This window comes from Lissotriton vulgaris, chromosome 5 (assembly GCF_964263255.1).
Source record: "Lissotriton vulgaris chromosome 5, aLisVul1.2, whole genome shotgun sequence".
Taxonomy (NCBI): domain Eukaryota; kingdom Metazoa; phylum Chordata; class Amphibia; order Caudata; family Salamandridae; genus Lissotriton; species Lissotriton vulgaris.
The window spans coordinates 1,969,572,117-1,969,587,951 of NC_141693.1; the positions used below are offsets into that span (position 1 = coordinate 1,969,572,117).

The window sequence follows — 15,835 nt, forward strand, 5'->3', positions numbered from 1 at the left end:
ACAAGAGGATTACTTTCCGCCTCCTAACCCACGCACACAAAGCACTTTACGAACTTGGACCCGAATGCCTCAAAACACGACTGTCCTTCTACACCCCCTCCCGTCAGCTACGATCCTCCAACCAAGCCCTTGCCACTGTACCTCGCATCAACAAAACCACCATGGGAGGTAGATCCTTCTCCTACCTGGCAGCTAAAACTTGGAACTCTCTTGCCACTCACCTTCGCATTACTCAGAACCACCTAGCATTCAGAAAGCAACTCAAAACTTGGATATTCGAAAAGTAATTCCCCACCCTTCCTCAAGCGCCTTGAGACCCTATGGGTATGTAGCGCGCTATATAAATCTCTTGACTTGACTTGACTTGACTCCGCCCTTGGGTTTTCAGTCTGTAGGGAACGAGGGGAATTAGGGACAGGCATCCACCAGTTAGTGTGTTTCTCCATCCCGACCTCGCTACAGTCTGGTCCCCAGCCCAACTTACCTGCTAGCCTCTGGCTGGTCCATATCCAGGTACTGCGATTACCTGTGTGCCCCGTGCCCACCCTTTTCCTGTTCTTAGCAGGGTAGTCAGTGATGGCAGAGGGGTACTACGTAGAGGAAAAGGAATCTCATCAATATCTGAATGATGATGAGTTTTACGACGCTGTTGATAGTTCCATTTATCGTGCGTACAGGAGATAGTGGGTCCCATGGAGGACAGGCTCTCCGCGCGCATTGTAGAGGAGTGCGCGAAGCTAGGGCAGGCGTATTTGGGGACCTCTGGAGGCAACTCCGCGTCCTCGGAGGAGGTACCTCCTGCGCCTAAGAAAGCTTGTAGGGGACGGGCCTACTGGGGGCCCGCAGGGTGTAGACAGGGGTGCCTTTGAGCGCCTGCAGCACGCTTTTTTGGCGAAGGCAACCGACCCTACCCCTGCGTCGACCCCGACCCCGACCCCGGGACCTTCAGGGCAGACCGGGACAGCCCCTTCCTTCCCGGGAGGGATCTCCCCGGCGGACACGGACGACGACGACGAGTCAGTGCGCTCGTGGCGGCCGTCCAGCTCCGCGGCGGAGTTACCGCAGGATAGTTCAGGCATGCTGGACCTGGACGCGATTGTGCATTCGCGGTCGGCGGCCTGGGTTTCTGGGGACAAGGTCGCGAAGTTTGTGGCGGCACGCCTCCGCAAGCCACTGGAAAAAGAGGCACGGAGTTGCCTGAGGGGAGAATGTCCACGCCCTCCCCTAGAGGAAAAAGTCGCCATGACACCTGAATTGAATGGCAAGATGGCCACATTCATGGCGAAATTAGTCAAGGACCCCCGTATGGGCATTGACCATTCCTGGCGCTCCTGCCAGGATAAACTGCTAGACGCCATAGGCCCCATAACAAAGATCCTGGATATGGCTGAGGAGGCCAAAGTTTCTGGCACTCCCATATCCCCAGACGTGCTATCGAGTTGGGCGCAGAGGGTGGTCATATTCTTGGGAAACGCCAACTGTGCCCTCTTGACCGAACGTCGCAGGTCTCTGCTGATTAAATTAGACCCCAAGTTAGTAGACTTAGCCTCTTCGGAGGGCGGCTAGTTTGGAGATCCATTCATCAAGGAGTTGGGCAAGTTCGTCAATACTTTTACCTCCCTAGACAAGGCCCAGTCCAGCAACATTTTTCTCGAGGGGCCGGTCGCGGTAGGGGCCACGCGACCGGCCGCGGAAGTCAAAATTTACCCAACAAAGGGCAAGGCTCCAGCAGAGGCCAGTACAACACGTCGGTAAATTACACCAACTTTTACCAGACGAGAGGCCAGCGCTTCAGGGGGCGCGGCGGCGGCTTCCGGAACGACGCCGGTGGTAACAGTTTATTTATTTTATTTATTTATTTGAAACATTTGTAAAGCGCGAACGAAGGCCCGAGGGCATCTCGGCGCTAAAGAACTGCTGTGTTTAACCCAGGGAGACAGAAAGTACGAAGGTTAAAAAGGATCAGAGGTTAAAAAGCCAGGTTTTAAGATTTTTTCGAAAGGACCTGAGAGAGGTGCTGGCCTTAATTGAATATGGAAGTGTATTCCACAATTTCGGTGCAGCTACTAGGAACCGCCTATCACCCCAATTGACAGTTTTGGTTCGGGGGACCGCCAGATCAGAAGAATTGGAGGAGCGCAGTGTTCTGGATGGGCAGTAGGGAATTAAATTTTGAGTGAAGAACACTGGTCCGACATTATGTAAGGCCTTATATGTCAAACATAGTGCCTTGAACTTTATCCTCTTTTTCACTGGGAGCCAGTGAAGTCGCCTTAAAGTTGGTGAGACCGATTGGTATTTAGTGATTCGCCCTAAGAGCCTTGCAGCGGCATTCTGGATGGCCTGCATTTTAGCTAGCACTCTCTCCTGGGCACCTAGAAACAGGGCGTTACAGTAATCTAGGGTGGAGAGGACCAGGGCGCTTACCAATGTTTTGGCATGATGCTCAGGTAAAAAGGGCAGAATTTTTTTTATAAGCCGAAGTTTGTAAAAGGCAGAGGAAGAGATCTGGTTAGCATGAGGCAGGAAGTTCAGACGGTTGTCAAACAGTACACCCAGGTTCCTGACCTTGTCGACCGGATCTGGAGGCTGGCCCATAGACGACGGCCACCATAAGGGGGACCAGTCTGGGGAAAGATTGCCGAAAATTACAACCTCTGAATTTTCAGAGTTCAATTTCAGGCAATTATGGCCCATCCAACTGCCTATTGCCTGCATACCTTGGTTAAGCATGTTCGCTTTTTGTGGCCCATCGTTCTTAACAGCTAGGATCAATTGGGTGTCATCTGCGTAGGACGTTAGGCTCATCCCAAATGCCCTGATGACTTTGGCAAGGTCCGACACATAAATGTTAAAAAGTGTCGGACTAAGGGATGAGCCCTGAGGAACTCCACATGGTAAAGACAGTGGGGAAGACTCGAAAGGTCCCACAGTGACAACCTGGGTCCTATTAGCCAGGAAAGAGGCAATCAGATTTTTTGCGTTGCCTCGGAAACCTATGCTCTCGACACGGTCGACCAAGGTGGTATGGTCGACCGTGTCGAAGGCCGCCGATAGGTCCAGTAGAATCAGGATGGCAGAGCCCCCTGCATCCCGGATAGATCTAATATCATCAGCCGCCTTGACCAGAGCGGTCTCTGTTCCGTGGCATCGGCGGAAACCAAACTGCGATTCGTCGAGCCTTTTGTTCTCCTCGATAAAGAGGGAGAGTTGGGTGTTCATGATTTTTTCCACCACTTTCGCTAAAAATGGCAGACTGGCAATGGGCCGGTAACTTTTAAGTTCCTCTTTATCGAGGGAAGGTTTCTTCAGAAGCGGTTTTATGAGTGTTTTCTTTAGGGTGTCCGGGTAGATGCCTGTGGAAAACATGGAGTTACAGATCTCGGTTATGGATGGGAGAACTGTGTCCATCATAGGCCGCAGAACCTTCAGGGGACACGGGTCCAAGGCTGACCCAGATTTAATAGAGGATATGATGTTGAGTACTTGAAGGCAGGTCACCTCTCTGAACTGCTGAAAAATTGGTCCTTCTGGCTGGGTAAAGGCCTCATGGGAGCTGATTGCGGTATTAGCAAAGTTTCGATAAATGTCATCCACTTTGCTGAAAAAAAAACTAGACAATGCGTCACAGAGGGTTTGGGAAGGGGGGGGTGTAAGATCCACAGAAAAGTTGCATACCTTATCCTACACTAGCAATAGATCACTCCATGATGAACAAAATCATTTCAACTATTAAAACAAATTATAAAAGATTTGTTCTTCCCCAACACTGGTAAAGATGACTGGTAAAGGCAACTATTTGGAGCCTGCAGATCTTTTCCCAATGAGTTTTCACAATCATGTGATTTTGTAATGGAGCAATGGGAGATGTAAATGTTATATACAAAAATGCCCTGCATAAACCGTTAACTAGAATCCATTCATGACCTGAAACAGACTAGCGGATGTACATAAGGCACGGACCGCAGTTTAAGTTTAAGCACAGGCACATTTTTAAGAATACATCATATCATACTGCTCCCATGGTAAGTGTGATACCTGCGAGTCAGGTACAGATTGGGGGACGGCTAGCGGGTTTTCCGGATGCTTGGGCAGCGATTACAGCAGACGCATGGGTTCTGCAGACAGTGCGGGGTTTCCGCATAGAGTTTTACGATCAGCCCTGCCAGCTAAGGGCGCCAAACCCCATCGTTTTTCCCAGGCAGATGCAAGTTTAATCGACGAGGAGGTCTCGGCGTTATTACGCAAAGGGGCCATCTGCCGGACAGAGCGGCACCTCTATGGGTTCCTCAACAACGTCTTCCTGGTGGAAAAGACGGACGGAGGGTAGAGGCCTGTAATCAACCTCAGAGATTTTAACGGGTGGTTGGTGTACCATCATTTCAAGATGGAAGGAATCCATCTGCTCAGGAACATTTTGCTTCCGAACGACTGGATGGTCCGGCTGGACCTCAAGGATGCATACCTAGTGGTAGCCATTCATCCTCCCCACCGTCGGTTCCTTCAATTTCTTTGGAAGGATCAAGTCTTCGAATTCACCGCCCTTCCATTCGGGCTTTCATCGGCCCCTTGGTGCTTCACCAAACTGCTGCACCCGGCGGTGGAGGCTCTTCGGTGTCAAGGAATCCGAATGATAGTCTTCTTGGACAACATCCTTCTGATGGACCAGTGCCCAAACAAGTTGGTTCTCCAACTCAATCGAACGATTTCCTTGTTGCAAGGGCTCGGGTTCATCATCAACGAGGACAAGTCGGTTTTTTCACCGTCACAGACGATGGTATTCTTAGGTTTCGTAGTGGATTCCGTGCAGGCCTCGCTCAGCCTCCCCTCACGGAAGATAGCCAAGATCCGTCATGTCCTAAAACAGACGATTGCAAAGTCTCACACCTTCCTGCGGCAGATTGCCAGAGTGGTAGGACTCCTGTCCTCCTCCATTCAGGCAATCTTCCCGGGGCCCCTGCATTATCGAGCCCTAAAAACGCCTCAAGGCACATCACCTCAAAAAGGGTTCGTCCTACGACCAGTTGGTCCCTCTGTCACAGGAGGTGAAAGGGGAGATGGCTTGGTGGCTCTCCCACATGGAGGCGTGGAACGGCCGAGCAATTTTCGGGTCAGTTCCGGATTTGGTCATCGAATCAGACGCCAGCAGATCCGGTTGGGGCGCCTGCTGCGGGGATTTCTCTACAGGCGGCGTTTGGTCATCCGTGGAACAAAAGCTCCACATCAACTGTTTAGAGCTGCTGGTGGGATCCTTTGCGATCCGCTGTTGGACCAAAGACTTGGCAAAGTCATGTGTCGTTTTGTGGATGGACAACGTCTCGGCGGTTCGTTATGTGAACCATCTGGGCTGTCCTCGGTCCCGAGCACTAGCAGATCTGGCGAAGGATTTTTGGGATTATTGTCTATCCCGTCGAGTCTCAGTGACGGCGGAATACCTTCCGGGCCAGGGCAACCAAGTTGCAGACTGGCATTCGAGGTATCTGCGGGATTCCAGCCTTTGGAGACTGGACGCCCAAGTGTTACAGTGGTTGAACAGTCTGTGGGGTCCGTTCTCGGTAGACCTGTTTGCGTCCCGCCTGGATTTCCAGCTGTGGAGATTTTACAGTTGGAGACCAGATCCGCTGGCGGAAGCCACGGATGCATTCCTCCAGGATTGGAGTCGAGGAAAGCCCTATGCGTTTCCCCCTTTCTCGATGGTGCTGAGGACGGCGGCTCAGCTCCGCCGCTCGAAGGCGGATGTGGTTTTGGTGACACCTTTTTGGAGATCTCAAGTTTGGTTTCCGGTTCTTCTGGAACTTTCCTGGGATTCTCCAATCCTACTCCCGCGGCTCCCTCATCTTCTTCTCAATCCGAACGGGGATCCACACCACCTCATAATGCAAGATTCTCTCCGCCTCATGGCATGGCGGCTTTCCGGAGACGTTGGTCGCTCCCAGGCCTTTCGGAGTCGGCTCAGACCCTTTTGTCTAAAGCCTGGGCCGGCAGTACTACAAAGAGGTACTGATCTGCTTGGACCAGGTAAGTTCGTTGGTGTATTCGACGAAACCTGGATCCCCTGGTCGCAGGAATTGTTCCCATTTTGAATTTCTTGGCGGATCTGGCGGCGGAAGGCTTGGTGTACCGCACCATTAATGCGATAAGGTCGGCAGCTCATGAGCCTGTGGATTGAGCCCCGTGGGGGAACATCCTTTTGTTTGTAAGCTCCTAAGGGGAGTGAGGCTGTCTCTGCCCCCAGAACCGCGTTATTCCGTCCTGTGGGACGTGAACGTTGTGCTGAATCTTTTTCTTTCCTGGCAACACAACAAGTATCTTTCCTTGAAGGAGTTGTCCGCAAAATTGGCGATGCTCTTGTGTTTGGTGTCGTGTCGTAGGGTTTCGGATGTAAGGGCCCTGGACATCTCAGCGAGAATTTTTTCACCGGAAGGGGTGACATTTACAGTGGGTTGTCGCACGAAGTCTGCAACGAGATCGATCTCCTATCCAACTTTTGCGGATTTCCCCAAGCTCTGTGTGGTTCAGTGCCTTAAGACATATGAGGATGTCATTCTTGAACTTCGTCCTCCGGGTGAAAGGCTGTTGCTCATAGCCTTGCGTAAACCGCACAAGGCGGTATCTTCCCCCACCATAGCCAGATGGATGCGGTGGGTGTTACAGGAAGCTGGCATTGACACTAAAATGTTTGGCGCACATTCGGCCAGGGGGGCCATGGCCTCGAAGGCTTTCTCGTTGGGTGCGCGATTGGAGGATTTGATGCGCACGGCGGATTGGTCCTCGGATTCCACCTTTTAAAAGGTTTTATTATAAACCGGTGGTGGATATTGCGCATTTGGTGGTAAGTAAGCTTTGAACGATCATAATCTGAAGCCTCAGGTCCTGACATAGAATCGAAATTTGCCTAGCTTTGTAACGGTAAGTTTCAATTCTATTAAGGACACGGAGGCGAGGATTATCCCTCCCGGTCCTACGGAGGAGATCCCACCCGTATGGCTGTAAGTAAACAGTTTATCTTTCATGATTGTTAATGGTGTAACTGCATTCTCATTTGCAGGAAGTTGATGACTGATGTTGTTATTTGTCCAATTTTTGGCTTTGCAACGCTTAAGTTGTTGTTGTTTATTCCGCTAGGTAATGAGGGTTCGAAGCAGGACCGTTGATGTTTTGGCGTGACTCGCGCGAAGAAAGAGGAAGGGGACACAAGATGGACTCCCTATCTTTGTGCGATGGACACTGTGAAAGGACTATTATTGTAGAGTTATTCATGGACTTGATGGGATTTGTAGTTTTCTTCATGGTTTTTGATTATACATGTTCTTAATCTCTTTGTTTGGAGATTATACAGTCATTTTTCTGAGTTTCAGTGCTTTTCTGGCTGTTGTGTTTTGTAATTGTAATAAACAGCGAAGAAGGAAAAGCATAATCCTCGCCTCCGTGTCCTTAACCCCTTCTGTGCAGCGCCGATTCCCCCCCGGTGCTGAGCTCTAATAGAACCGGGCGTGGTCATGACGGAACGGTTCCGTCATAAGCACAGCTCGACCGATGCTCATGACAGAACCGTTCCGTCATGAGCATGAAAGGGGTTAATAGAATTGAAACTTACTGTTACAAAGCTAGGCAAATTCCGATTCTCCGTCCTAAGGGCATGGCCCCTCGCAGAGGACCATTCAGATCCATCTCATTAGTCAAAGTTCGGGTCATTTCAAATCAGGTGTATGTGCTACTAAACAAACTATCTCGTCCAGTGTCCCTTTTATTAACACAGTGTATTGCGGTTTTGAAATACTAGGAATTCCTAACCTGAAGATAAGAATCTGTGCATCATCCCAGGACTAGCGTAGTGGGAATACAGACATAATGCAGACAGAAGAGAACACCCAGATGTCAAGCTGCTTACATTACCATGAGATGAATGGGAAGATGAAGAGGTGTTGGAAAGGGCTCTAGATTATGGCTTCCTCAAATACAAAAATCTGCTTCACTCCAGGCATGGCAGAACTTGGTTGGACGTAACCAAGCATTGAATAAGGGCTAAAAAGACTCTCCTCAACAGGCTGGGATGACAAAGTCAGCCTTGTTAGGGAGGAACTGATGCGGTGATTGGCCTTGTGCATAGTGTGAAGTGCCTTTAACAGTGTATTTGGGCATAGAAAGCCAATGAAGGACCTGAAGATGGTGAGGTAGAATCAATATACTAGATTGCCTGAAACGAATGAGAACCACATTCTGGATCAGCTTGATGTGGAAAACGCACAGAAGAGGGCCTGCTAATAATTCAGCATTATTTCTTTAACGCAGTGGGTCAGGTGCAACTCTTTAAATACTCCTGAATCTCTGATGCTGTGATTGTGTCCTCATTAGTTTCGTTTATGCTACCTGTGTGTTTACCGGTTCCTCATTTTCTCATTTTAGGTTGGAAGCCTTTTGCAACAGTTGGCAATGACCGGTTCTGAAGAAAGAGATCCACGAATCAAGAACAGTCTTGGTAAATTTGACAAGGTAAAACTCATGTTTGTAAAACGCCAGGACGCTTTTTTGTGTGTTCTTGCAATATTTTAACGTTAGGTTATTATTTTAACGTTAGGGTATTATTTTAACGTTAGGGTATTATTTTCTGTGTTTGCAAACTTAATTATTGTGGATGGTTTCTCCAATGATGTCTACAACCATCAACACATTTGCAAAGTAAATTTGCGCTATCTTCAGGGCTCTTCGGATGCACAAGAGCTCTGTTTGGCATTCCGTAGTGATGTGGCAGTTATCTTTCAGTAACTTATGGACCGTCATCCCGCTCCATCCACTAGTCACACAGCAAAAACCAGGAATATTCAAAAGGGTCCGCTTTTAGTTGAGTAATCGATTTGAATCTCATAAATTTCGTGATTCCAAAGTTATTTGAATGCTAAAGAAAGCTTTCCAGGAAGCTTCAGTGAAATTCATGCTGCCCAAATCTAGTTGTGGTGTGAGGATTGTGTAGAATTCAGTTGACATTCCTGCCAAAAAATGTTATATTTCTGTTTTAAATAGTCTTTCTCTTTTTGCCTGTCACCCTGATGCTTCTGCTCTCCCCATCTTATGTTGCGTCTATAAAGTCATTCATGGAAAGTGTTAATTTCCTCCCCAACTCCATCACAGGCTTTTCCACATGACTCCGGCAAAGGTTCCTGCCTTGGGATCTGCTTTAGAGTAGGTATCCAGGTTTGTCACCACCCTGCTGTTCCTCAGAAAACTGTTGACGTTGAAGCTTTGAAGTGGTCCATGCTGGCCCCATCAGTGCTTTTCTTCTTACCTTCCTCCACTCGCCCTATCATGTTTTTTCTCCTGAGCCCCAAGCTCCCCCCTGCCAAGGATGTGATTAGCGTGCGATTTAACAGGAAGCTGCAGGTCAGCGCTCCTGATAACCAGCGCAGGCAGTTCCCTAGCGCAGGGATGGTAGACTGTCTCAGACCGCATTTGCCAGCTGCAATTTGTGCCTTATATCTCACTTACACATGCTTAATACATGCAGGCACCTATCTCTCGGATGAATGTCCCTGAAGCACATCCCGCTGCAACTGCCTCATTTTATGGCACCGTATGTGGGTAGTCACAAATATGTTGATGGCCCATTCCCGTGGGGCGGGCAGGGGGGGGGGGGAGGGGGGGGCTGTGGGGGGAGAAATTAGGGTCATGCTGCAACTCGCCCTAAGAGCCCCATGGAAATGTTGGTGAATTACAAAAAATATGTACATTTTCTCCTGTGCACCGCCGTTGTAAAAATGTTATTTTAAGTTTCTATTCATTTAAATGAGTGATGTGTCTACTTCAATAGATTCTGTTTGAAAAGCTTGTTGTCTTCATTTGTTCAATTATATTATGTTTCTATAGATACAGATTACCAAAGCTGGGTGAGTTTTATGTTATCCCTGGGAAAATGGCTTGTGAAATGCTGTAGCAAAAGAGTATCTAGCGCTGTTTTAACAACAAAGATCACTGTAGTCCCAGCAGCCACACGCCGTCGCTGGATCCGTCATTGCCAAAAAAACCTCGATTGCAGTGGGATAGCTGTATTATCCATATTGTTTCTAACAGTCCAACAAAATGCAACCTATCCTGGCTTGCAAATGGACTACTTATCCCGCCTTTTCCCACACAGCTGTTTCCATCACCCTGTGGTGCTGCCATGTCTCCCTGAGGCCCATTACTGGTACTAAGAACAAATGCATGCCATAGGTGCAAAACACATGTACACAATGTCTAGCCAAGTTCAAAACTGTCCTGATATACACATGTGGGACACTTCGTGGACTTTCTAAATTCGCTAATGGGAGCCAGTTTTATTTTGTTCCATAATCCGTTTTTCTGCCCCTGTTGGACCTTGCTTTGGCTGTCTCAGTACCACTTCTTGCTAAATTCCTGCAGTTTGTGGAACAAGCCTGATCTGTTTGTTAAACTGTGGCCATCTGTCCTGGAGAGATACGGTATGACCTCTACACCCGATTTTTTTCAGTATCCGAATAGTTTGCTCATTTTTATCTGATCAGCACCGATTCACTTTCAGACCACTAACATGCCCCCTTTTCTCTACTTTTGTGCCCATTGGGGAGTTTATAGGTTCGCTATACAAATTTAGAGTTGTAAGTAAAACATGGTATAACTAAGTCTTCATCCATGCTCAACTTTCCACAAAGAATCCTATGGAGCTTACAAATAGTAGGCAAAGATACATTGGCACAACTAGGCTACACATTTATGTACGTAAATTTCACTTCTGGTTGCCTAGGATAACAATCACACATGTTGAAAATAAGTTTAATAAATTTCCGATGATGAAAATCTACTTGTGGGTATTTCTGATGTCAGACATTGCCACTTGTCCCATCATTCTAACTGGCATTGTGATATGCTGAGGACATGAGTAAAATATATATATATATCTATCTTGCAGAAAAAATCTCCAATAGAAGTTCTGCAAAACAAAATCAACACACGGGGGAAGATTGCCACCACCTCTTTGTCTGGCAGAGCAAAGGGTGTGGTCATTCTCCTGACATTTGTTCCAATATTTGCTCCTTGCAAGGGTTTTTGGTGTTTCTTTACCTTTTACCTATGCTGGTTTGGAGTGAGGCTTAGTCTTTTTTTAAAAAAAATATTTTTATTGATAAATTTTTCCCCTCATTTCCTCCCCACCCCCCCCCCCCCCCCTCCCCCATTACATGGACAAGGCACAATAAGATTCAGAAGGCAGCCACATACTCAACCACATATTCGAGGAAAGAAAATATTACAATATACATAATACACACAAATCCGATCATAATATATACAGATACAAAATCATATATGTTAACTTTCAATAATACATATATTCCTCAAAATACCTTATTCAATTCCAGCCTTCCATTGGATCAAAGGACCCCAAATTTGTATACCCAGCTTTTTACCCTTTCTCCCTTTCCTAGAGTAAATAGCTGTTTCCAATTTTTGTATTGATAAAGTTTTTCCAAGCCATTGATGATACGTGGGAGGATTTGGATCTAACCAAGTTGAGGCCACAAGCAGTCTAAAAATCGCCATTGCTACGAACAAAAAGTATTTACAATTAGTTTGTCCATTTGGGGAAATTCCCAACAAAATAGTTGCTGAGTCCAACTCTATTGTAGTGTCTAAGGCATTCCGGAAAAAATTCCCAATATCTTGTTTTATCTTGTCTAAATGTGGACAAGTAGAGAAAATATGTAACAAGTTGGCCTCCATACTACCACATCTAAAACACGTGATGCCCGACACAGCCCCCCATTGAGCAATTTTCCATGGCGTATAATACAAATGATACATACTCTTGTAGTGTTATGTTATGTTATGTTAGGAGGTTTTTGTAAAGCGCACTATCACCATAAGTTTCCTGGCGCTGATTGGGATACTGAGAGGGGCAGATTAGAGTTTATCCAGATTGGGGGAAGAGCCAGGTTTTAAGGGACTTACGGAAAAGGACAAGTGATGTGACAGATTTGAGAGAAAGAGGAAGAGAATTCCAGAATGTAGGGGCAAGATATGAGAAGCTTCGGCCTCCCATCCTTGTAAGCTTGAAGGGTGGGATGACCAGGAGGTGAAGATGGGAGGATCTGAGAGTGCGGGGGGGGCAGTAGGGGGTGGTAAGAGATTTCAGAAAGCTAGGTGCAGAACCAGTAAGGGACTTGAATACTAGGCAGCCGATCGTGATAGTGTTGGGCCTGAAGAGACGCTGAGCATAATAGTTTACATCCCATCTCAAGTGATTCAGAGAAAATATCTTTCTCTAGCTATATCTAAATCTAATGACCATTTAGCTATCCATATTATCAAGATCATCCTTTTTTAACTTTGTCATTTCTAAATAAAATCTTTTTATAGTACAATCATTACCTTTTTGTATGAGATCCATCATTATACTCCTCCCAAAGCCTAGAACTCCCCCTTTTTTATTTAATAAACAGCTCCTTATTTGAAGGTATTTAAAGAAATGATTTGTGTTCAACATATACTTATTTTTCAAATCTATGAATTGTATTATACCATTATCGTCCCACACATCACCAATCATGCTTATACCTCGGCTCTCCCATTCTTCATATACCATTCCTGAAAACACAGCCCTAGGTAATGAGGGATTATTTTTTAATCTAGTATATACGCTGTATTTCCCTATTCCAACTTTTTTGGAGAATCCTTTCCATATATTATAGGCCGCCATAATTACCTTGAAACGTGTTCTTTTAAAGTAACTTCCGTCAGTAAATCTTAAAAAACCTTAAAAAGATATTTTCGGCATTGGTACCCAAAGCTAAGCCATATATAGCCAGCGAACCTGTCTTATCCCATCCATCCATCTCAGCCCCCCCCGATTAATCCAACCAATCCTTGTATTGCTGCAGCCCAATAGTATACCTTTAGATCCGGCAGTGACCACCCCCCTCTCTCTCTGGGAAGGGACATATACCTCAATGCCCTCCGGGTTTTCCCTCACGCCCAGATAAACCGATTTACCATACTTTCGCAAGTTTTAAACCACTTATTTTCAATTAGAAGAGGTATTGCCCTTAAAAGATACAGCAGTTTGGGTAAAATCAGCATTTTAATAATATTGACTCGCCCAACTAATGATAAATGTAAGTTCTCGTAGCGATCCAGATCTTTCCTTGCTTTTTCAATTACTGGGGCAATATTATTATCCACCAAGCTATCTAAATTAGACATAATATTAATTCCAAGATATTTCCCTACCGGCACAACTCTTCTATCATCACAAGGTGTAAAAGAGTTTTTAATAATCTGAGTTTTGGACGCATTCAATGAGTACCCTGAGACTTGACCAAATCTTAAGGCCTCAGCCTCTACAAACGTGGTTGCTTCCGTAGGGCAGGGTGTTATCACCGCAACGTCATCAGCATATGCTAATATCTTACAAGGCCCAAGAGCTGTGCTGGCTGGAGTAATCTCTGGTGCTGATTCTATCTTACGTATTAAGGGATCCATATAGATGGCAAATAGCAGGGGAGAAAAAGGACAGCCCTGGCGAGTTCCTCTTTTAATTTTAAATTGACCTGTTATACCCCCGTTTATCCTTAATGCTGCACCTGGGTCCTTATATAGAGTCTGAATTGCTTTCAAATACCCTCCTCTTATCCCAACTCTAACTAGGGTCTGCCACAAATACTGCCAGGAGACCCGATCGAATGCTTTTTCCGCATCCAAAAGCATAACTGCCATTGGGTCTCCTGATACCTCCGCTACATCAAATAAAGTTATAACTTTTCTAATATGGTGAGTTGTCCCTCTACCAGGAATAAAACCATGTTGGTTATTACTAACCAGAGTGCTTATAATTCTTGCAAATCTTGCAGCCAGTGCCTTCGAGTAAATTTTGGTATCATTATTCATCAATGTTATTGGGCGATACGACCCAGGTTCCCTCGGAGGTTTTTCTTTTTTTAAAATTAGCACTATATCAGCCCCACTCCAGGATTTGGGAGTGGACACCCCACTTTGTGCAGCTTGAAATGTTTGAGTTAGATAATTCCCTAAACATCCCCAGAAAGTTTTATAAAACTCAATCGGTAGCTGATCGGGCCCAGCAGCCTTCCCTGAGGCAAGAGCAGTCATTGCTTCTTTAATCTCAGTCTCGTCCAACACAGTCTCTAATTCATCTGCATCTTCAGGGGAGATAATTTTGACCTCAATGTTCTGAAGATATTGATTTATTCTTTCAATACTACTGGGATCTTTCTCATCATATAAAGATTGGTAAAACTTCCTAAAGACCTCCCGAATTTCTTCTGGATCTGAGTGTAGTTGTCCCTTTTCGTCCTTTATTTCCTTGATCGTACCTGCCGCCGCTACCTGCCTGGTTCGTATAGCAAGGACTCGCCCTATTTTCTCACTGAACTCGTAGCATCTCTCCCTTCTAATTGTATATTGCTTTGCAGCTCTGTTAGCAATTTCTTCCTCTGCTTCACTTTTCACCGCTTAGTGGAAATTGATAGACTTCCTCGGATACTTAGTGATCACAATCCCCTAATTTTAACGATAAAGCAGAGTGGGAAAACAACAACAAGAAGGGAGTGGACATTCGAAAGGGGATTGCTTTTAGATGATGATTATATAAAACATATGTCTAATATGTATAACCGAATTGATTCGATCTAATTGACCCCCAGACATCTCGCAGTGTGTTATTTTCTAGAAAATCAGTCAGGGCCTTATGAACCTTTTTCTTCCTACCCTTATACTGTCTTATTGAGCCCGATCCTAGACCCTCCGCCCCGTTAATATTTAAGTCTCCACCTATAATAACTCGAGGGGCCCAACCTGCTAACTCAGAATCCAAAAATTTCAAAATTTCTGGATCGTCCTGTGTAGAACCATATACTGCAACTAATGTTGTCCACCCCCCCCCTAATAGTGCCTCTACCATAGCCCATCTCCCCCAGTCATCTCTTAACTTTCTCCTTGTTACTACGCTTTTATCCCTCGACAGGATGGCTACCCCTATTTTCTCACTGAACTCGTAGCATCTCTCCCTTCTAATTGTATATTGCTTTGCAGCTCTGTTAGCAATTTCTTCCTCTGCTTCACTTTTCACCTTCAATAATTCTATTACGTATTGTTCAGTCGACTCTCCCCTTATTACACAGTTATTAAGTTGTTCTTCTGCCTCCAGTACTTTTTCCTCTCTCTCCTTATATCGCAATCTTTCTGTTTTCCTCTTGAAGGCACTATAACTACACGTTTCACCGCGTACTCCTGCCTTAAAGGCATCCCAAACTATGCCAACTGCGGCAGTTCCTCTATTTAGTTAAAAAAATTCAGTGATCCATTTAGACATATGTTTTATATAATCATCATCTAAAAGCAATCCCCTTTCGAATGTCCACTCCCTTCTTGTTGTTGTTTTCCCACTCTGCTTTATCGTTAAAATTAGGGGATTGTGATCACTAAGTATCCGAGGAAGTCTATCAATTTCCACTAAGCTAATTAAATCATTGGAAACCAGGAAGTAATCCAGCCTAACGCATATCTGATGCGGTGCGGAATAATATGTATAACCGAATTGATTCGATCTAATTGACCCCCAGACATCTCGCAGTGTGTTATTTTCTAGAAAATCAGTCAGGGCCTTATGAACCTTTTTCTTCCTACCCTTATACTGTCTTATTGAGCCCGATCCTAGACCCTCCGCCCCGTTAATATTTAAGTCTCCACCTATAATAACTCGAGGGGCCCAACCTGCTAACTCAGAATCCAAAAATTTCAAAATTTCTGGATCGTCCTGTGTAGAACCATATACTGCAACTAATGTTGTCCACACCCCCCCCCTAATAGT

At 45.8% G+C, this 15,835-nt stretch overlaps 1 protein-coding gene across 22 annotated transcripts in view; it reads left to right on the top strand.

Annotated features, from left to right (window-relative positions):
- Positions 1-15,835, top strand: part of GAPVD1 (GTPase activating protein and VPS9 domains 1) — a 304,659-nt gene that overhangs the window by 84,850 nt on the left and 203,974 nt on the right. For all 22 annotated transcript variants that reach the window (XM_086924684.1, XM_086924695.1, XM_086924697.1 and 19 more), the window contains exon 4: positions 8,407-8,493. In XM_086924684.1, coding sequence (XP_086780810.1) covers positions 8,407-8,493 — 87 coding nt within the window. The remainder of the gene's footprint in view (positions 1-8,406; positions 8,494-15,835) is intronic.